The sequence below is a fragment of the Temnothorax longispinosus genome, chromosome 2, assembly GCF_030848805.1.
Source record: "Temnothorax longispinosus isolate EJ_2023e chromosome 2, Tlon_JGU_v1, whole genome shotgun sequence".
NCBI classification, from domain to species: Eukaryota; Metazoa; Arthropoda; class Insecta; order Hymenoptera; family Formicidae; genus Temnothorax; species Temnothorax longispinosus.
In genome coordinates, this window is record NC_092359.1 from 6230764 (window position 1) to 6254865 (window position 24102).

Sequence of the window (24102 nt, forward strand, 5' to 3'; positions counted from 1 at the left end):
CGCGTGCTGTCGGACAGTCGCGAGGAGTTGGATAGTTGCGGGAAACGAGCGGACGAGTTCGCGCGCCATGCAACGCGAGATGACTCCGTTTTGCACTGCATCGGAAAATTTCGGATTTTCTTTCTACTAGCGACTTGACGCCGCTCCTTAGAATAGGACCAGCACTTGCATCATGAAGAGTTACATATATGATATGGAAAAAGGAACATCTGGAATTTCTGGAAAAAGAAATTCTGAAATTTAAAGAAATACTCTTTGATTAATTTTTATCTCTTTCTTATGTATATTTTTAAATATTGCAACAATTAAATCTTTTTCAAAATTTAACATTTAATTAAATTCAAAAGTAACTTTTATTTAAATTGATTGAAGAATAATCTTGTATTGTCAATTTGTATTGTCAATTTATAAAACTTTTTGTTTTCAATTATTTTTTATACACAAACTATTAATATCTTTTGACATTAACGAAAAATGGATTCCATTGTTGTGAAATTTTTTAAAAGAATTGACTTGTTGAAATTCATTGACAACTCCAGAATTTTTTGTTCGTTGTGTTCAAGCAATTATTGTGATTGTTTTTATTGGTTTAAAAATGACCGAAAATTTCAAATTATTATTTTATAATTTTAAGCAACAGTGAGCTAAAATATTGTAAAGTCATTGAAAAATCTCAGGAAAAATATGCACATATATGAGTTAATATGGTAACAATAGCACAAAAAATCCCGTATATAAAATGGTATAGTATATGTATTATATTTACAGATTCGAATATCTTGTATAAAGGGTAAATTACAAAGCACGTCAATATGTGTTCGATTTGGCGTTTTGCGATCGTTTTGTGCGGCACGTTTTATCTCGCCGCGATTTTATTCTCCTCTCTCCTCCGTCCGCCTCTTTTTCATTGGTCCGTTTACATCGCACGGATCGTCGAGTTCGATATCGCATTCAATGGCCGATTCGAATGTGCGAGATGCATGGAGTGACGTTTAAGCGACAACGAACGCCGCGCGGAAGGAAGGATGAATCGAGATAGAAGCGAAACGTAAAGAAATGATTGCGTAGATGAAAGAGAGATGGAGGGAAACTAAACTGGCCGCTCGATTTTTGTTCTTCACTCGAGAGAACGGCGAGCGAACAAAAAAGCAAAAACGTTCGAAAGGGGGTAGCACTTGATCCGATTAAAAATGGCATTTGATAAATTCGCGCGGATGCAGGCAGTATTACGCCGGCCAGCCCGAGATAATTAAAACGTTACGAACGAGTTTGAGGACATAATTTTTCTCGCCCCTTTTCCGTATTCCGCTAATACGACCTACTTTTTTAATTAATTTTAAGTGAACTTTGGCAGAATTTTTATTGAAAGCTTAACCGCAAAGATACTTTATGTTGATAATTAAAAATTTTTGCGTCCACAATTTCGTTGAGAGAGAATCTACACGACAGTTCCTTCTATATTCATAATATCTATATGGTTTCTTTAATCTAGATTAATTAAAGAAAACGAATTATAGATTTATAGTTTCAAATTCGTAACTTGAGCTTATTTTTCTACAATTTGTGAGTTTTCAATATCAAGTGGAAGGTCGAAATTGCAAATAAGTAGTAAGTTTTAAAGACATTAATTAATACAACGTTTATGAAATAAAGCATTTTGTTGCGAAATAATTTTTTATATGTTTATGGATTTATTTGCGTCTCATACTTAACAAATATATTAATAACAATTATTCCAAACTAATAAATTTGAGGAGAATTTAGATTTTTAACTTTGTGGAATATGTCGGAAATTGCTATTATCGCAATAATTATGATTAGTATTTTATAGATGTATTTGACAATTATTACGCAAACGCGTATTTTATAACATATTTTATTATATTTTACGTGATTACTTAATTAACGCGTTATCAAAACTTACTGCATGTGAAACTTTCGAAATTAAACTGGCCGATTAACTTTAAATCTCCGGGCGAAAGCGAATAATCTACGGCGCTTTAAAAAATTCTACCACCGAATATATTTCGTCTGGGTAGCAATGGCAGTTCGGACTTTCGAGAGCTCATTGACGAGCCCGTGGGCTTGTTCCGCACCAGTGACGCGCATAGAAGTTTCAGGATAAACTTTCTAGCGGCGCTCGAAATGCAATCCCACTAAAATTATTGGTGCAGGAGTTTTTCGGATGCGGTAAAAAAGAGACGAAGTGGAGGAGGTTTAATCAAATTTTTGTTAAAATGGACATCGTATGTGTTAAAGAATTTAGATCGGAGAAATATCAGAGTAATTCGAGATTAAGAAGTTCTTTTCGACAATTATTTAGATATTGTATTTATGTTTCATAGTATAACGAAATTTCGAAGTGGGCTGTAATTCTCTATTTCTGCCGCGCCGCAGTTCCAAACGTTGGCTGCATTGAACGGAATATTCGTAGGATTGCGGTTCGCATAGCGAGGTCAAAGCCGCCCTCGCTCTTCTTCTCGCTCGGCTACGTCCTTTGTACGTTTGAGGTTTCATGGTTAATAAAAAGTACGGAGTAATGCAGAAGTAGACAGGGAGTGGGCAGAGGAGGAGGGTAGTTTGAGGGCTGGATCGCGAGAAAACGTTTCATGTGTTTCCTGTGCCGAACCGGTCCGACGAGGTCAAACACTGACCAGCTTAGGTCCGCGGTGGACCGTGACTTTGTGGCTGTGCGAGAGAGACGGCGAGAGGAAAAGCGGGAAGGAGACGAAAGTAACAGACTTCCGAGGGTATTTTCATACTGATCGGAAAGCGGATATCGGCACCATTGGATTGCATATTGAAAAGCGTATGACAGTCTTTCTAAAATTAGAGAGTCTCTCTAACGAAAAAAAGATTGAAGAATCTCTTTTTAAATATAAATCTCTTTTGAAATATAACTCTATAGAATAAAGGTTTGCGAAAATTGAAATAAAATATCGCGGACGTCGTAATATTTAATTCGGAAATTAAATTTGATTTAAGATTATTTTCGAAAGGAGGAGAGGAGACGAAATTTGTAAGTCAAATATTTGCAATGTTAAATACAGGCAATATTTAAGAAATTGTCTTTTTGGTAATCTTCGAAAGAAATTAATATATTGACGAATGACTTTACGAATACTTAAAGAAAGGGAAAGAGAAGTTGCGAAAGTTAATGTAGGCAGTGGCTTGTGCATCGATACACATAAAGGAAGGACGAATGGTACATAAGGGTGAGATCACAAGAATCAGAGTTGGCTCAAAGCTACCCCTACATAGGGGTGGTTACATTAGGATGCACACCTCTGGCTGCATTTGCGTGTTTCCAAGCGGTATAGCGAGAGAGACGGATGGTGGTTAGGTCACCGACGCGAGATACAGGCCGCTGGAACACGATTGTTGCATTATTCGGGGGCCGCAGCTTTCGAACTTGCGGCGGAGCTGGCGACCTCATCTTTGCGACGTACCCGGGACGAAAGAATTAATCTCTTGAATGCATCGCGGCCAATCCTAGCTTTCTGGTATTACCGCTTCTTCTTTTTTCCTGCCTGATAATCTTCTACAATATTCCCTTCTTCACAATCTTATCTTTAGCAACTCACAAAAAGAAAGATAATTTTTCTCTAGGACTTAATGTTACTAAATAGGTTTCTTTTATTTAAAAGAAACATTAATTGTAATTATTGTACTTTACTAATCGACTGAATTTAATCTGTATATTTTTGGTGTTTTTGGTTGTATATGTGTTATAAATATGTATTATAAATGATTTTGTTATAAAATGATTTTTTCATACATGTATCAAAATCGCTTGAACAAATTAAGTAGGGACAATGATGAATATGATCGCGAAAAGGAGGAATGTTTATTTAATCGATAAGTATGAAAATCACATGCTTGTTACAGTTATTTATTACAAATAACTGTGCAAATATACGAGTGCTCTTGTTACTTCTTTTTTAATATACTCGAACGGACACGCCGGTAAGTTGAAATGGTATTAGAAGTAGAAGCGCTTCGAGCCGCACCGGCTTTTCTAGAAACGAGGCAGAGGCGGACACACACACACACACACACACACTCGCGTATATGCCGGAACTTCCACGGCCTCGACATTTCATTTCCGTCGATTGGACGGAAGTTTCTCTCTCTATGCGAGTCGGGGTTAGTCTCGCGAAGTGAACAAACAGGAAGAAGAAAGCAAAAAAGGAGCAGAAGACGGTGGAAAGCGAACAACGACGACGATGACGACGACGACAACGATGATGACAATAGCAACGACGATGATGATGGTAGTATATAAAGAAAATCAAGAAGGAGTGTAAATATACGTTGGGAATTAAAATTCTTTATGCAAACATAACAGCTTTATACAAACATAACAGCTGACGGAGTCGATTCCTTTTCTGTCTATTTCCATTAACAGTTTTCCTGTCGAGTCTCAATCAGCAATGTATATAATACAAATTTTGGACATTATAGTAATAATAAACTTTGAAAATGTTTTATTTGTAAGTAATTTTACGTTTACAACGAGCCGAGTGCATATCGTATAAAAGATTTATTGGCTTTGACAACAAATCCACGCAATACCTTTAAGCTTTCATCGTTACGTTGGAAAAGGGATATCGGGGCTAATGGAGCAGATTGCATCAGGGCAACAAGCCACGCCAAATTTAGCGCTGCGAAATCCGGCCCAAACACGACCGAAATAAATAGTAATCATGAATCTTAATCAACAAATCCTATTATCAGTATCGAACACTTGGCGATAAATGCTACAGAAAATAAAAGAATTACTTTTCATTTCGCTACTGTGAAGATGACTAATTGTCGCTTCTAAATTTGTAAAAGAGAATCTATTTATTATAAAATATGAGACGATGAAAATAGGATATTTTATACATAAGTTCATTAATTGCAGGATTTATTGTTTTATGCATATATCATGCCTATATGTGTATCTAATTTATATTTTATATTACGTATTTGAAGAAAAACTATATATATTTTTTAATTCTTAAATAAATATTTTACAATCTTACGAGAATGAAGAATTAATCGAGGAGCATATCATTGTCACAGTCTATCGCAATAGATATTAGAAGACCTCGAAACTCGTTGCCCAAGTGCGCTTGGCATGATTTCGTTTATTTCTGCGACTAATAGACGCATGGCGAGTCCTTCGCGCTTCTGACGTATCAAGACCGTCCCTAAGCTACTAATTATAAGTGCTCTAAGTTGGGACACGTTACCGATATATTCTGGCATTGATAGTAGATAAAGTTGCTCTATCTCTTATTAAAATACCTTTGGATTATTGAACGCAAATAATCGATGTAATATAACGTTAATACTAAGCATTAAAATTGTTAAATTTTAATGCTTGTTTGAGAAAGACTAAATTATTATTAATTAAGATAAAATTGATCTTATATTTAATTGTATATAAAACATTGCTAAGATGTACAAATTTAATATTAAATAATTGAAATAATTCTTACTATTTAAGAAAATAAAAAATAATTTATTTTGTGTTGTTTTTATGAAATTACTTTAAATACGTCAATCATAAAATTTTGATATTGTTTTTCACACTGCAGAGAGAGAAATTTTTTTTAATATTTCAAAAATTACCATAAATCTATCTTTTCTATAGTCTTCCTTGACACTTCGTATAGTTAACACCTGTATTAAAATATAAGTTATTAACTATACTTTAACTTATATTTCAATACTGAATATTATTTTTCACAATTTTCCATTAATCTAAAAACCTCGAGAAAGGAAAAGGAAGTGAATAGATTATACAAACAAATAAAGAAAGACACGTATCAATAATCTCATGTGTGAGAAATCGTATCTCGGATATAACGAGTTAAAGTATTAATTGTTTTGGCGTCACGTACATTTTCGCACGGTTTGCTCGGACATTCGTAGCTATAAGACGTGATACAGTTTGACGTCATCAATATTGAATTCAACAGACCAGGGTTAACGGAGGTTAACTCGCCCGTCTACGCACGAGTTCCCATCTTTCTGCTTTCTACTCTTCCTCGTCGTAACAACGATGTCGCAATTGCGCGTCCAGACTTCGATAATAAATCGCGATCTATTGCATCGCGCGTCTCGCTTATCTGCGTCATAATTCAAAAGCGCAGTTTCCATTATTTGCCAGCAGACAGGTGAATTACGTACGAGTATACGCGATGTCCATAAAGTCTCTGTCTTTAGATGACAGAGTGTCAAATGGGATTCTCTTTGAACAAACGGAATGAATTGCACCGCGCATATACTTTCTACCTTTCAAACTATCGATTGCCTTTTGCCGAAAGCACGAGGAGTTTTCAGCGCGCGGTAATATACAGCTTCCTTTATTCGAATTTTCTTATTTTAAGCTGGATAGAAGTGTAAGCGTAGAAAGTCGATTGGCGCCGAACTTTTTCGATGAGTATTGCTATAGAAATCGAAGCGAAAGACGGGATCGTATTGAGCCGTTTAGTTTTAAATTAGCGCAACTCAAGTTTGAAAAATGCTCACATCGATTTGTGTTTGTACGCTACTTGAATTTATCGCGTTTCGAACTTTTATGTACGCCAATTTGAAAGCAAACAGCTCAGTCAGTCGATTTCAAAGCGTCAAAAGAATTTGCAGTCGACGGAACGGCTTTTTATAATAATCGAAATTAAGACTTATAATAAGTAGATATCAACTTAATACTAATTAAATGAAAGTAAAAGTTAAATAATACCAATGTGTGTGTGGATATTAGGATTAAAGATTAGAATTAAAGATAAGATATGGAGAGAGAAGGTATATATTGTCTCTTAACTAGAGATAGATGAATGCTTCATGATCATCGTGTGCGTTTGTCCATTAAGTATTCTCGGCACTTATTAGAACGCCCTACATTCCGCGCTGATAAATGGGAGGCCAAAGCAAACCGATTAGAACTGGCTTTGTAAGGTTTGAGTGACTTTACGCGCGAGCGCATGTAACGCGTAACTGAGAGGCATGCCCGACATTTATACCTCCGTCGTGTGTTTCGCGATCGCTTTTGCGCGTTTCTTCGGCGAACGAAACGGATATCTCGCAGTAGAAGAAAAGAAAGGGTTGAGCGAGCCGTCGATTGCGACCGAGGCGCACGCCACTGAAATCGGATTAAGAAATCGAGCTGGATATTGCATTTTTGATCGGGTTCTGTCGGTTCGTAACCGGCCGGGGTTTCCTATTGGGCTGAATTATTAAATTCAATTTTTCGAGTACTGAGAGATTTGAATTATTAAGGCGGCCTTGGCACGAAGACTTTCTTTGCAATCGTGACCGTCTGTCTCCCTTCTTCTTTCTTTTCTCCCTCTTCCACATCTAGCATCATACTTCTTTATAGTTTGAAGAAACAGAATATAATATTTCGTAACTATTATCTTTTTCGTTGTTTGGTCTGTATTATTGAAATATATTTCGTAATTTAGTTAATTACAAATTTTAAACTTATTATTGTTATTATTTATTCAGTTTTACAAGTTTCGACGAGTCAAGTACGTTTTATTTCGAAATGTTACATCTGTTTCTCTATCTCGTCTGTTTTCTGCTTGATAGTTTCGAGATGGTTTGGTACGATATATGTATTGTATATATTGTTGAGAACAAAATCACCAGATCTGACAGCTTACAAGCCGACGGCCAAGGATTAAAAATTTAAGAGATCAGACACTATCATTGAAACGTGGTTTGTTGGATTTCTGATTATTTCGCTATTGGCGATCGATCCGGCGAAGTTTGATTGCCAAAAAAGAAGGAAAATCTTGTTTAATGCTGCGGGATTGCATAGAAATAAACACAGTACCGAAATTTCGTCTCTCTTTGGATGACGCTGTCGTCAGAGTCAGATTGGAGAAATTTCAATTACTCTGCTTATATTCTCGGGACCTGTCGTAACTAAGAGTTCCAGAATGCAAACAACGAGAGTTTATTCTTCAGTCAAGTGACTTTATCTTAACTGAAAGGTAATTTAAGCTTCAGTCGAAACATTTAATCTTGAAAATAGGAAAGCTACTAAATAAGACAACGTTCAATCAATCAGATAACATTTAGCTTTAAATATCCGTATAACTAGCTCTCGAAATAAAATATTGTTAAAACTCGCTTGGAGATTTAAATAGAGGAAAGAATTTTTTGAAATATATATTTATATCATAAAGTTTAATTCGTAAAAAGGCTTTTCAATTGTTAACTCAAGAATTATTGTCATTATTTTTCAGCCGTGTAATGTAATCTTCTAACTGTTTATGTGTGATTATTCTGTGAACATTTAATTAACATTTGATTAATAATTAAAATATTTTTTGCTTTTATTTTTAAAGATTACTAGAAAGATAATTTTTATATTTTACTCACGAGTAAATAAATTGCCTTTTAATATGTCAAAATATCATCTCTTTGCATGTATCAAATTATTTGATATTTCTATGGAAAGAAATAATAATCAGAAATTAGATTATCCCCGAGCGTAACAATGTTGGTAAAAAATAAATCGATGTAGACTCCGAAATTGCTATCAGAAAGTGGACGCGATTCTTGATAGCGCTCAGCTGTGAGACAAACGAACGGAAGGGAGTCGGCGATCGGACTCATTGGACGGAGCAGAGGTGGGAAACGGAGGCTGGGAAGGGAGAATCTTCCACCGGCTAGTTTTCCGCGCGATTTACCGTGAGAAACCCGAGAAAGGATTGAGGGTCCGAGATTGGAAGGAGTTGAGCGACGCGGAAGAGGAAGCCGAAGTGGATCGGAGATTCGGGACGAGACAGAGCCGAAAACGAAAAAGCTCGCAGCAAGAGGTTCTTAAGTGGGCAGCACTAGTTGCGAAGACGCAGGTACACGGGGGCGAGAAAGAGAGAGGTTGGACAGCGAGGGATATAGGATAGGTGGAGGCGCGGTATAAGGAAGACGTGGAACAGTGGCTTAGCGATAGGTATTATCGTATGAGAATCTCTCATCGGGTCCGATAGTTCGAGCGCGCGGATGTGGAATAAAGCTCATCAGGGATTCAGCCCGCAATCCGCATTCGATGAATTAAAGATGTCGCCGGGAGTAACAAGAATGGAACTCTGTCTCGTTTCTCCGCTGGCTTGCCCTTCTTGCACTCTTCGAAGCTTCTCATCCGAATTCGCTATATCGCCGATTTCCCGATCTCGCGGAGTCGTTCCCGGCGTTTATCCACCTTATTACGAATGGAATTAACCTTTGCTAGGCAGGCAGCGGTCAAATATTATTGATCTTAAAGTCGAATAGCAGAATTCTGTAAGAAAAGTTATTTAACCAGAATGAGCGATCCATATTTCTTTATTGTTTGTCAGAAAGCTATTTTATCTGTCGTAAATATTTAATTTTTTATATTAAATATTAAAAATAAAGTTCTAAAAGAAGAATTTATTTATTATTTATTTTATCTATTTTTACAAACATTTTATAGCTGGAAGATAAAGTAATCCTACGACAGTAATATGAAACATCTACGTAACATGGCAGGTGTATTAAGACAATGATTTCATCAAGTTGCTGCGAGATTCTCATATCGATACTGTCCCTAACCATAAATCTGAGATTCAGATTTTTCTTTGTACACGCTCGCCTATTTCCATCCTGAATGCTGTGCGGGTGTTATTTATTAAGTTAATCGCCGTCGGCCATAAGCTTATCGCTGGGTTCGATCAACTTCAAGTGACGCGAAATAAAGATCAAGAGAGGCGGAAGCGAAGTATTCTTGAGAACGGGGGGAGTGCCATCAAGAAAATCAGTTGCGGTCAGCGAAAGCGCGACGACGCTTCGCAGCAAAGTGTCAGCAGAAAAGTGGGGTCTGACGACAAAGAGCCCGAGTGAGTCTCGTAGGGAGAAAGGAAGAAGGGGGAAGGAACGAGAAAGGGTGGCTTAAAGAGGGACGGAGAAAGAAGGTAGCAAAGTAGTCGTACCTGCGTGGTTGCCATCATTAGGATGGTGGGCCATAGCTGCAATGCGGGCACCCATACGATCGAGTAGATGGAAGAGGGATGGAATGCTGTGCGCCTGTCGGGGGGGGGGGGTGCCTACTATGCACCAACTATACATTCTCTTTCTCCCTTTCTCCCTTTCTCCCTTCCCTCCTCTCTCTCTCTCTCTCTCTCTCTCTCTCGCTTTCTCGTTATATGCATCTCTTTTGCTTGCTCTCTCACTATGCATCAACCACGGCACTATCGCGAATCCTGGAAACGGGGTTGGCTCACAGCCAGGTAGGCTCCAGGTTCTGTCGTTTCTCTTACGTCTCGCTCCTACTCTGTGCGCGTAGAAAATCAACCTACCCCCGTCTATTACCACCCCCTTCGTGGCGTTCGCTGCTTTGTTATGCCGATTCGAGTTAAATCCTTTATAATAAATATTATTCGCTGTTACTTTTGGATTTGTCGAGATTGAAAATTGCTTGTGACCACAATAATAAGAGAATTAAGATTAACTTAAGCTTTTTGTACATTATATGAAAAGCATAAAATTAATATAATAAAATATAATTGACCAAGCTGATGTGTGATTTCTTTCAGAACTTCAGAATAATAATTTTTTATAACTACAAGATGATGATATTTCATTGTTTCAACTTGTAATTGTCATTTGGCGTAATTATCGCGAATCTGTAGAATTATATAGTATAATTATCTTCGCGCATGTTTATGATATTCTTATATACACTCTCTGATACTCACTAATATTCATCCAACATTTAAATTAGTTTACCAATGATGTATGAGGTCAGTCTGCTTAAAGAAAAAAAAACATTTCTAGTTTTTCCCTAAAAAGAACTATAGCAATTTAGAATTGGTTCCCTCTCTCTGGCAAGCTACGTCCGATTCCCTCGTGGCTCATCCGATCGGCACGCTACGATTCCAGCCGGACTCAAGTGTACGCTTACGTTGCCGTTAATGGCTCGTCGCTGTGCAAGAAGACAGTCACGACGGATAGACGGCCCGATCTTTTTGGAACGCTGGTACGTTCGCCAAAATAGACGCCGGCACGCGAGAGCATCTCGAAGTAGGAGACGCGGCGTTCCGGTCCGTGGCGTCTTGTCCCGCGGGAACGTAGGGACGGGAATTTTCATGCAGCGGCCAACTTGATATTTATTTATTTACTCGATGTGCATAACGTCGCGTCGTATGATTGTTGCTCTACCCGACTGGCCGAGGAGTTTGTTGAACCTGATCTCAAATGCGGAAGGTCGCGCCAATTGGACCACCGCAATTTACACTGCCATTTATTAGACTCCTCACCATGCAATAATGAACATAGTTACGTTGAATATTAATAGTATTACAAATCGGATGGAAAATTCACCGTTCTGACGATAGACTGATGATAGTATCTATCGATCAGTAATTATGATATTTTGGGACTTAACGATATTAATGGCAGTTTAAGGATTATTTGATATAGCGCAATGTGAAGAATTCATTCTATTGATTTTCGCTAGTGAAACTTTAATTGATTATATTTTCCTCGATGAAATGAATCACGTTTGATATTTTACTTATTGTCACAATAACACTTGAACAGTTACTGAATGCATGGCTATTTGTTGACCGGCAATACCAAAAATATTACTCATAAAGCACACGAATAAAAATATTAATAACATAATGCAGTCCATAAAAGTTTTTATTATTAGAAATTGATGTTTGCCAGTTTTAGATATCGACATAGTTTGATGAGGAAAATATTTTGTTGAGTCAACATTAAGATAAATTTATTTTAATAGTATATCAATAATAATGACATATATTGACGTTATATTAATTAATCATTAATAATATTCAATACTGAAAGATGTTGATGCTTTTCTTAAGTTAGCGATTGAAATTTTGACTGCCACCTGCAATGTTTATTCGATAATTCATGCAAAGACGTATTTATGTGCATCTGCGTAATGTCTTTGACAGCACCGCTGTGTCACATTTATCGATGGTGCGCGTGAGCCTCGTATTTGCGGATAGGTCGCTGAGTATTCGTCACTAATTCTGGTACGCTCGGATACAGAAATAGAGGTTTATTATTGACTTAGCATGAGCATCATAATGTTTTTTTAGAGACAACTTACATGACTTGCGCGTGAAGGATGAAAATAGCGGATGTTATTTGTCACATTTTCTTTCCCTTAAGAAAAGAGAAACAGCCTAAATTAGCTTAGAATCAGCGATTTAAGCGTAAATCAATCGATGAATTGTTTAAATCTGAATGAATAACGTGAAGTGTAATCACCATGTGCCAACCAATCTATCTTTAAAATCTATCTCTATCTCTTGCGTGACATTAAATCGATAATACTTAACTTCTCTTTTCGATACGAGAAATCGCTATCGATATATAATTGATATATCAATTTCAGAATTATTATTTCATAGCTCCTATTAGTAGCAATAATATTTCTTTTATATTTATGTGATCTAACTTTAGAAAGAACTTAAGCTTTTAAAATGACTATGTTATTTGTTTCATATATTCTATAGTTGGTGTTCTAACGTTAGTAACTTGTTCAATTTTCAACCTCAAGTTTGAAGAAGTCGCTATCCTTTAAATTTTTTTTAGGCTGTACGTCTCTGTACATTACGTCTTTAATTTTTATTAACATCGCAACAACGAGCTATTGAGTCGCGTGCTATCATTATTAGCTGCTAGGTATTATCATTAACCGATTACGTTAATATTCTAAGGAATAGGAAGAATTCCACCGTAACGTGGATCATCGTATACCAAATTAGAATTCTCTTCGCCTCGACGCGTCGCTATAACAGCGAAGCGATGCACGAGTATCGTGACCCATTGCCGAAGATGTGACATCCTTGCTGACAGGAATCTCATCCCGTGGGTAATAGAGAGCGACGAGTCCTCTTTTTGCCTCGGAGGTATCACGACGTCATTAATATAGCCATGGGACGCGCGCTAGAGATTCTCTATCTCTCGCCCGCCCGTTCCTGCCAGGAACAGGCGTGCAGTAACTCCGCGTTTATTCAAATGATGCTTTAGGTTGAGCCTTGAGCGTCCTTTGGCGAAGGATAAGTAATCCTGGCAGATTCGCGGGAGGCGTAACTCGAGGAAGAAGCGAAGAAAGAAGCGCGGCTGGAGATCGGAAAGGGAGGGAGGAAAGGTACGTTCGAGGGTCAGGGATGGGATAGCAGGAGGGAGGAGAGAGAAACAGAGAGAAACGGGAAGACCGTGAAGACGGGATAGGAGCGGGGTAAAGGAAGATAGAGAAGACGAAGGGACGAGGAGGAAGAGGCGGACAAGGCCATTCGTTTCAATGAACGGCCCTCCGGAATGGGGGAGAACCGCCTCTTCGCCTCTCTCATCCTCCCTGGCTCCTGGGGGATCCGGGAGATAGGATAGGATAGAACTCGGTATATAGGACTTTATGTGAGTCTTCTCTGAATAGAAAAACACTCGAGCAGAGGCCAGCGTGCACACCGTGCTTGCCTCCGCCCCTCTTTCACGGCGTCTCCTGCTACCTCTTCAGCCTCCTGGCATCTCTTCCGAGATTCCTCTCTAGCAGTGAATCTCATTTGAATGGAGCCCGTCACCTCGCCGTCTCTTCTTCCGCCATTGACTGCTGCATGGATAGTCGGTTCTCATGGTACGACGACCAATATGCTCGAAGCATGATGTGGCGCTATGCGAGACGAAAGGTCCGGATAGACAGAGAGAATGAAGAGGTCCAAAGCAAGTAAAGGTTGCATCAGCAACCGTGGATTTGGAAGTAGGGAAGAATTTCCGGATTAGCTCTGCTCTTTGGACAATTCTTTAGAAGCTATTGAGACTTCTATAGCACCTCTCTTCGGAGCTGTATACATTGATGAAAAGAAAGTTTCAACTTAGTTTGTTATTAGATTAAAAAACTTTTTAGAATAATTTAGATGCAAACAACAGTTGATATCAATTCAAAATTGTTATCGATTCTGTGTCTACCAAACAAGTTTAGTATAAATTTTTACTAAACTTTTTGAAAAGTATACGAGTTTTTCGGTTCTTGCTCGAGGGATTATTAGAGGGATTGATATTATAAAATTGGATCTGTCTATTATAGATATAAATTTACAATCACTTTTAAACTATGTTTTCGTGAACATTAAACATAAATGTGATCTATTTGAATCTCTTAAAACCTGAAATATGTACTTTATATTTGTGAAAATGCGTGATATAAACGTGTTACATACGAACAACTGCATTTTACGTTAAGATATATAAAACGTAAGTTTGCAAACTCGGCAGAAACGCAGCATTCTTTTGCCGAAGAAAACTGTGGTTGGCACATTACCAATGCAAAACGCAATACAATGCATGCTACTTCGACAAATTCACCGCTCGTAAACTCCTTAACTGTAATTTTTTCCTCTATTCCAGATAGAACTTTAAGTTCTATTGTGTCATAAAAAAATATACAATTGAAAATATTTATACTATATTATCTATACATATTAGAGGATATACCGCAATTCTTTTATATACATGTTTAAAAATGCGGTTTTGTCTTTCTCTGTTTATATATTCTATTCGTATACGTATACACTCAGTTAATGAACCAACTGCTGCTATAACAAGTGACCTGCAGTTTAGTTTGCTTTCAACACTATAATAAATTACTGCATTCTTGAGAGAAGAGTTAAAGAAAGTTACAAGTAAACATTCCATTTTCCCCGAGCACTTCTTCATTCAGAGTCGACAACGTATTGCTCCAGCTTCCGTTTGTTGCCATTCGGAATAGGGAAGAATTCTGGGCTGAGTAAGCTAGTCGCGTCATCGGCAAAGGGCCAAGGCACGAGCGGCTACCTTTCGAGCGACTGGAACGGCTCAAACGAGAATGCGAGACGACCGAGGGCCGCGCGTGAAAAATAAGTTGTGCCGGAGAACAATTAAGGAAATGACAGCCATAAATTTCGGCGGATCGCGGCCGCGTTTTAAGAGCGTCTTTTCGCGAGAACGACGAAATTGCTTCCATCAATCCGGGAGCCGGGACAAATTAAGGAAGAATTGGCAAGCCCGTTTAGCGAGGACAAAAGGTATGGGCGAGGACCCCCCTTTCAATTTAATGACATTTTTGTATAGTAGTAAGGTGACGTTAGCGAGTTTAAGAAATTACAAAGTAAAGTGTCGTGTAAATAAAAAATTATGTTTTAGAAAACCTACGCTCCTAATGTGTGAATAATATAAAAATATATAAACATTTTAACAGAGAAAATTCTTTAAAAAGGTAATATACTTTTCTCTAATTTAAAAACATTTCCAATATAACTAACATTACAATAAATTAAAAATGTTTTTACGTACCGAACAAAAAAGTTAGATGTTGGTTTTTTCAAAAATTACGAAAAACAGCAAAAGCGGATAAAAGTAAAATAAATTTTTAGATTGGTTATATCACGTTTTTAATATATTTAGAAGAGATAAGAATAACATTTTTTAATCTTTTTCTCCCATATTTTTCATCTATATTTTTAAATGGAATTTGAGAAAACTATTAAAGAGTCTTTTAGTCTTTTATTTGTGTTTAATACGGATTTCAAATAGGGAGAATGCGATCAATCATTATCCCTTATTGCTCTTCACATGCGAATTTCCAAGATTTGAACAGTACCTTCACAGGTTTCGTTTTTTCGTTCTCTAAAAAAAGTTCTTTGCATTAAATGCAAATTACAAATCCATTAAGAAGCAGTTCAACGACACGCTTCAATAATGCCCGTTTTTATTAACAAAATCTTATTTCCGAGAGGGATAATGGCGTAATAAACGGTGACGTCAATGTCTCTAGTCTAGCCTAATTGTCTTTTAAATGTTTCGTCATGAAACGAACATTAGTCGGCGTGGGGTTGATAACAGGTTCTCGCTGTATCGCCTCCTTAAGAATTCCGACTTGGTACCACTAATTAACAGTGGAGGGGCTGGATGTAATTTATGCACGGAGCTCGTTACCAAACAGGTGGTGCCCGGCGGCTAATGACCTGGAGATACCAATAATTCATTGATTAATGCCGTGCGCTGAATTTGCAAGTCTAGTTATCTCGTATTTTCCGCGCCCCAGCAATAACAATTATCAAACACTCCAAGCTTTCCACGATTGCAACAGTCACTCGCTCGCTCGCATTTCGCATGGAAAATACAAGCAATAATCAAGATTCATATTTCTATTTAATAGGCAACTGTTCTTTCCAATTCAGTATTTTTCTTTTTTTTATTTGAATGGTATATTTATATTGTATTTTTATTAATAAATATGCAATTTTATAACTTTTTAAATTTCGACATTTAACATAATTTGAACTTAGAATTTTAATTATAATTTTGCGAATTAAAGAGTTGTTATTAATTAAAAAGAATTATATAAAGAATATATAAAGTTTTATATAAAGAATAATGGTAATATAAAATAAATTTTGTTTCAAATTTTAAGTCATTGAGAATGTGCTAATTAGTCATTGAAAAGGCAAAAATTTACACATTTATTTTCGCACATCGTGGCATATCCTAAAATCGTGTTGAGGATTTATTGAGGCTCATCGGCGATTGCACAGACAAGTAACCGCCGAACGTTACGAGGTCTTTAAAGTAGACTGGATGAAACAGCGTATAATTAGATAAGGTGTAAGACGTATTTGGAGCGCGGCCATGCTGGCCCACCGCCAGTGTTCAGCTTTTCGGTATAAACCTACGAAAAGGGTCAAGGGGGTGTCCCTGGTGGAGAGAAGCGACGAGGCTCTACATTGGTTACATCGGTCGCATTGATCGTAAGGCACGTGCGCGATTGGATAATTTCTCGGTCAACTAAAAAGTAAAAAGGGAACAGACATTGGGTGTGATTTTTTTGTTCCTTTTTGTCGTTCACTATGTAGAAGAAGATATCAATATTTCCGACTCTGAGAACCATATTTCTGTCTGCAGATTTGTCTTCGTAACGCATGTTTTTATGATACATATGTATCTCTTTTATGATGCTTTTATTTGAATAATTCATTTCACGAAGTTTTTTCTAATAAGAAAATTATAAAAGTTGGTTAGAATAAAGGATAAAAATAAAAGCATCTATTAAATCTATATTTGTGTAATTCTGATTTAATTTGTATCATTCTTTTACTTTTAACGCACATTTTACGAAACTAATTTTATAACTATTCGCATTAACAGGAAATGGTCGTTGGACAAACTCGTCATAGCAGGTGCACAATGTGTAGAATTAGCTACCATCAAAGCTAGGTCGTGTTAAGCTAAAGCTTTACTTTGGACGCACGCACCGCGTTTATCAGGCTACGAGGATTACGCTCCGAAGTGTCGACTCGCGTTGTTATCTACTAATTCCAATTAGCGTCAGTGATCTTCTGTGTTACCTTCAGCTCTAACTTTGGTTGACGGATGCCTGGGCGAAGGGATAATTTGGATTTCCGTCGCGATGCCACATTTTGTCAGACATATATTTGCGTAAAAGGACATTTTCATAAAGAAATGGCAAATGTGCATTGCAATAAAAACAACGTTGCTCAACACTTTTTTTAGTGAGAATGATATAATACGATGTGTTTTTTTTAATACGATAAGAGAATATTTTAACAGCGTTCAGTCTCATATAGTCGTTGAAAACATTTATATAATAATTTCTCATTGTGCAAGAAATAATCAAATTGTTTTATTGTTTCAGAGAGCCTTAGGGAGTATTTCACCAAGTATGGAGACATCACAGAGGTTATGGTTATGAAAGATCCCACCACGCGACGATCAAGGTAAGTAATGTATATATGTATTTGCATACATATCGCATAAAAGGGAGATTTACTATTTTTATTTTATTTTATTTTCTCTCTTTATCAACTTTGACGGATTTTTTATTATTTCTATTTTTTGATTGTTTGCCTGAGGATTGAAAGATTTTATGTCTCTTGAAAGTATCGGTATCTTGCAAGTTTATGTCTATTAGAAAATATGTCAGGTACATCTTCATACGTGAATAATCTGGTATGAATTCAAATGTCCTCGTAAAAATTCATAACATCACAGCCACGTGTCAGTCTTCCGGAATTTTTGTTAGATTCATTTTGGTCGTTAAGCGCAGAAAACGCAAATATGATTGACGTGTCAAGGTTGGTATTTCGGTAAAAATAAGTATACTGATCGATAGCCCATAAATCTGATTTTTATACTTTTTAGTCTTGCTTTGTTCTTTCAACTTTATTCGCAAAAGAAATGGAAGTAAATTATAACAAATCATAATTATAGTAATAAGGGAAGCTAATAATACAAAGTTGTAACAAAATTAGTAATATTTCTAAGCTGTGATGAGATAATAACAGTCAAGTTTATGCAATGCACATTATTTTTAATAATATAATAATCGTTATAATATTTATTAAATAATAATAATAATAATAATAATAATAGTAATAAAAGTGTAATAAATAATTTTTTTGAAAGAAATGTCGTTAAAGCGAAATTATGAGCCCTGCAAAAGGTTATATAAAATAACTAACGTGTTGGGAGATGCTTACGGTAACGTTTTTGATACTCACTGCAAAATTAATTCACTGCGCTGTTCACATCACGAGGACTAATGCGCAGTATAATGTAATGATATATAGCGTGCTGTGAAAATCGAGTTTCGGGTCGAGTGTCGCTGTTAAGCAGAAAACAGAGTAACACCGAAGCGGATGGTAAATGCCAGAGCGCACCAGCATCAGAGTAATTACCGGTTTTTAAGTGGAGGAAACGAGGGGCGAGTCCGACGACGAGGGTCGAAAGAAGAGGGACTGGTGGGAGGGTCGAAGGGGTGCGTCCAGCCGCTATATACAGTGTACCTTGGTGTGAAAGGGGAGCGCGTGCGTCTTATCGCCCATCGAATGTAAGGCCGATATTTTATTATTATAAGATCGATGGAGACAACAGAGCGTGACTTGTCAATGCATAGTTGTGAGTACGCAATTATCGGAACGCAATGTAAAGGTGTTTTAAACGTATATGTAAATAATGAAGTCCTGCCTTATGATTGTTTGGTATGATTTTTTTCAGTATCTTTTTTTTTATTGCTTCAATCTTGATTTCCATTTAGATATGAATGAATTGTTGAGGTTTAGGGGAACACGCGCGCGTAAAAATTTGCTTATATATTTATGTATACTTCAGAAATAATACATCAGATAATATTTCAGAAATATAGCAGAAAAAGTTATCATGAGTTTAGAATAGTTATAAATAAAATTGCAAATATTAGTTAGATAGAAGATCGTTTTACATCATTCTTAAAAAGTTCTATCTCTTGTAATGTGTATAATTATATACATATTACAAAAGATAGAAGTTTAATAATCATTAAAATGTCAATCAAGATGTAATCATTAGAATGTAAATCTGAAAAATAACATGTAAAAATTATTTTCCTCTTAATTATATACATTTTACGTCTAATTAAACTCTCTTTTGAAATACATTTTTCTGTTCGTAACTTTGACTTTTAAATTTTTTATCTACGTATAATCTTTTTTTTCTGTAGAACTTTCACACTTCTTTCTTTATTTTTATATATAGCTATTCTAACTACATTTTACCTATTCAATCTTTTTAATACTAAATTCTATGAATTTCATAGTGTACCTCCTATTATGTATTCAAGTCTTTAATATCCGCCATTATCTCAACACTGAAGTCTTTACATTATAAAAGCGCGCCGTCAAAACGTTTGTGCAGCGATAATCGCAGTCGAATTGTCGCTGTTTAAATTGCCGTCTCTGGCGCTTATGCGCCGGTTACCTCTCGTGCCGTGCATTTCTCCGTCTAATTAATTGGCCAGAAACTTTCGGGCCGTGCCCGCCAACCTTCTCTAATTATTCGTTCCTTTCATTCCCGCGGGAGGAGCGGGAGGGGGTAGGGAGGTCAGGACACGGAAGAGAGAAGGAACTGCTGGACAACAAAACGAAACAGGGGACAACTTACTTCCGTCGAGTTACAAAGCACAAGCAACAGCCGGGCCTATTCGCACCAGCTTATTAAGCGAAAATAAAGCCCGCAAAATCAAAGAGCATTTCCCGCACCCTTTCGGCTCCTCGCATTTATTCGCGACTTTCTTTCTCCCTCCCTTTTCCTCTTAATCTTTGCGACTCTGCTCCCTTCTAGTCTCTTCTTTCTTCCGTGTCCTGGATAGTTTGAAGTCCGCTGACAATTAAGAGTTTTGTTCTTTACTCCTTCCACCGACGAGCTCGTTATGAACACGTCGAGCTGGATAAATCCGTTTCATCGTTGGAAGGACCGAAGGTCGAGATTATACATGTTCGGATATTAGCAGACTTTTTAGTCAGAGATATAGAATTACACATATATACGATAATTAACGGAGATAGCTGTTTTTGTACTAACAATAAAGGTTGAATCATCAAATACAGAGAATCTCTTTAATTTTTAAATAGATTATCTATACTTAGCTAAAGAACATTAAGAATGCAAATAATATTTTACCAGTGAAATCAGTCTACGTTGCGAAATTCGCGAGCTTCACGAGTTATCGTTGCAGATTAATCGAAATGTGCCGTCGATAGATTTAAATTTTTTTGCCGTGATATAACGGGATATTTCTCGGGTAGGTGGAGATCGTTTAAGGGTTGGGCGCAACGGAGACGGAGACGGCGAGCGGAGGAGACCGAATGGAGAGATAGAAGGGACCGTCCCCGGGAACTGGAGCGGTTGAATCCCTCAGCGCCACGTCGTAGCTCATATCTGCCGCAAGGGGACGCGGATCCTGTATGCAGGGGTTGAGGCATGGGGTTACTCTGCGGGTTGTAAATTAATGGTTAGCCCGTGGCATGGTGGGGTTCGGCCTAAGGGTTCTGGTTGATCTATGGGCGGCATGTGTGCTAGGTCAAACGGGCCTTGCCCACTGATACGGGAGCGAAAATCTTTCTCTCTCTCTTCCTCTTTCCTTTCACCTCATTCTGTCTTGCTCTTGCTTTTTGTCATCCGTTTTCTACTGGTCGCGCTGAAGTATAAAATCGATAACACTTTTGATATAAAACTGCCTGCAACGGAGCAAGTCTATCGGTGGATATAAGCAAGTGTATTTGAGCGAAAAAATAGATAATCTAATATCTGTCTTTGATATTAACGTTGCACGTATTTATGATCGTAAAAATTTAATTTTTAAGCTAATTTATTATTAAAATGATTAATTATTGAGAAAGAAAGATTTTCTGTATTTTCAAGTTATAATTAATGAGATCGATCGTTTTGATTACGGAGTAATTAAATTTGCTTTCACAATAAATTTAATTTTTAATGATTTTAAAATAGAAATTGCTGAACACAGTTTTACCTTCTTCTATTTTCAACTCTTGCAATGAAATTGATTATTCTACAATAGCTTTAGAGCATATTTTCTGTCGCTTGGATTCTTAAACGCGCGATTATTGCTCGCTAACTTAACAGCTATTGCATTTACATTAATTTTTATATGCGTTTTTGGAATATAAAAGTAACGCGACGTAGTCGAGTCAATCGCCCTTTTACGAGCTTTCCGAATGGTCGTAATACCAATGAAATTCTGACTGCGATCGATGTATAATAGTGGATATTCGGATGCAGTTAGCTTCGGATACAGTTAGATTCCCATTCTTGCAATTGTGTTTTGAAGAGTCCAATGCAATATGCGTTGGAAAATAAAAAACCTTTTTTTATTTTTCAATTCTCTATTATTGACAATTTTTAACACAACATTTAAACTGCAAACTCGATGGAATTCTATAAACCGTCATCAGAATACTTGTTCTTCAGGGACAATACATTTACTTTATATTCTGCTTTATCGTTCCGTTGATCTTTTTACTTTGGCCCTAATTTTTTCGTAATGCGATACGTTAGAAATTTTTATGGCGCGTAATATTTAAGAATTTCCTAAATGGATACAGCGTTAATTTAACACGACATTTATTCTTGAAGAATTCGCACTTGTGCAAGGTTGCTTCCAGACTATTAAGATACTTCGATACAACCGTTATTCCTCGTTAAATGAATCGAAATCCTCATTTCTGGCGATTCTGTACTTCTTTTAAGAGAGGCGGAGCACGGGCTCTCCTCCCTATCGACAGTCTCATTTCCTGCCTCAAACTTATCAAGACAAATACACTCTGAGCACGCTCCCTCGAACGCCTCTCGCCTCGTTCATCCGTCGGAAAATATCTCTAATGAACAAACTATCCGATTTGAGCCCACGCTGCACCATCTCGACACGTCTTCCCCTCGCTTGTCCTTCTCGCCTCGCGAGGAAGTTGCTGCCTTCGATAACCAATCTCAATTTCGTCACAATATATTTGTTACGCGGCTACGAACTTTCATTGAGACTTTTCACGCTTCCTTTCGATTTCTCGCTTACTTGAACGCTCCGACATGTGTCATAATATACGTGACACAATAAATATTTGTATTTCCGATCGAGACTCATAGACATACAAATCACACACGAAGATTGTTAACAGATTCTGTCAAAGGTTGAAGCAAAAATTTAAATAGATGTTACATATTTCTTACTCTGCTATTCGTCTTGTGATTTTGAAAAGGTCTTCACAGAAATGGAGAGAACTCAACTACATTTATATATCTCACATTCTTAATAAAATATAAAATTTATTAAGTAATACGAAAAAGGGATGAATTTAAATTGCAAGAAATATTAGTTGAATTAAAATCTAAAGTTGGACCGCGCAAAGCGGATATTAATTATACAAGAATATTAATTATACAATTTGATTTTTCTTATTTTACCTATTTTTTTTACTTTAATCCTTAAATATTATAGCAAGGCGTAAAAATTAGGATTGACAGGCTTAATAAGAGATGATTGCGTGTATAGAATGCGAAGGAGACCAAAGATCCGGAAGAGTCTAACGACTATCTTTCCGGCGGGGCAATCTGTTAATTCGATCGTAACTCGTCGTTAAGGGAGAATTTAGTTGGTACTTGCTGGCGGTAATTACACGGGTTTTGCGGCACATGAGGTGGAGCGAGATACGATTCTACGAAAGGCGAGGAAACGAAGAAAACTCTGGAAGAGAACGGTGGAAGAGACAGGCAGATGCTGGCTGAAGTAGAATTTATTGGGCGATAAGCGCTGTGCAACTTTCTTCCCTTACGATCGTCATTCTTTATCAGCCCACTCGTGGCCGACAGTGGCGTATCGGCGTACCAGGATAGACTAGGTTTTATGAATCGAGATTATTAAGGTCTTTCTTAGATAATAGATCTTCCTCCCCTTCCTTTTCCCGCATGGCCAAATGAAAATGTCGTAGAGAACTTCAGGTCCTTCGTCTTTGTGTATCTCGCTGACATATCAGCCGCTAGCGGCACTTAAAATCATTCTTATTCACTGATCGGTGATTTTCGCAAGTCACTTTATCGGAAGGCCAACCCAAAAGTTTCACGAGAATCTTCATCGAGCACATATTTTATTGATTCAATCATCAACTTCGTATTTTAATAATGATAAAACAGATCTATTTCGCATATTAATTTTAAACATTGCTATCGGATTTGTGAAATTCAGAAGAAAGAATGTATACGTATTTTGATGGTTAAGATGGTTATTATTGCGACACGCAATAATAATAGTAACGTCTTTCTCATAAATAGATCTTTCAAATGTTCTCTGGGCGTGCGGTTCGGTCGAAGGTAGTCAGGTCATGCGTACCGATCGTTTCCCGGATGCTATAAGGCGCACTCTGGCTGATAGCCGTGCACATGACCGCGCGCCCGGGATAGACGATAGAGGTCTTGAGTAATTTATCAGGGTGCCTGAAGGGCGTGGGTGGCGATGGGCGCAGGTGATGCGCGCGGCGAGCGCGAAGATCCGTGACCAGCGCCGTGGTGCGAAGTCTTATCTGCTCAGCGGGCGAGCACACGAGGGTGCTCATCTACTCGCCGTTAGTTAGCGATGTTAGCGATCTCAGTTCTCGCTGTGGCACAGAAACGTCACAGCCGCGATATACACGTAGCTCGACCAGCTTGAACCCAATTCCCGTAGTCTGATATTAGATATACGCTCGTAAAATGATACATTAAACACTTAAGAATCAATCTGTATGAATTATA

At 37.3% G+C, this 24102-nt stretch overlaps 1 protein-coding gene across 6 annotated transcripts in view; it reads left to right on the forward strand.

Moving 5' to 3' along the window:
• Positions 1 to 24102, forward strand: part of Rbp6 (RNA-binding protein 6) — a 598266-nt gene that overhangs the window by 210296 nt on the left and 363868 nt on the right. For all 6 annotated transcript variants that reach the window (XM_071770002.1, XM_071769996.1, XM_071769997.1 and 3 more), the window contains one exon: positions 17684 to 17765. In XM_071770002.1, the coding sequence (XP_071626103.1) occupies positions 17684 to 17765 (82 nt within the window). The remainder of the gene's footprint in view (positions 1 to 17683; positions 17766 to 24102) is intronic.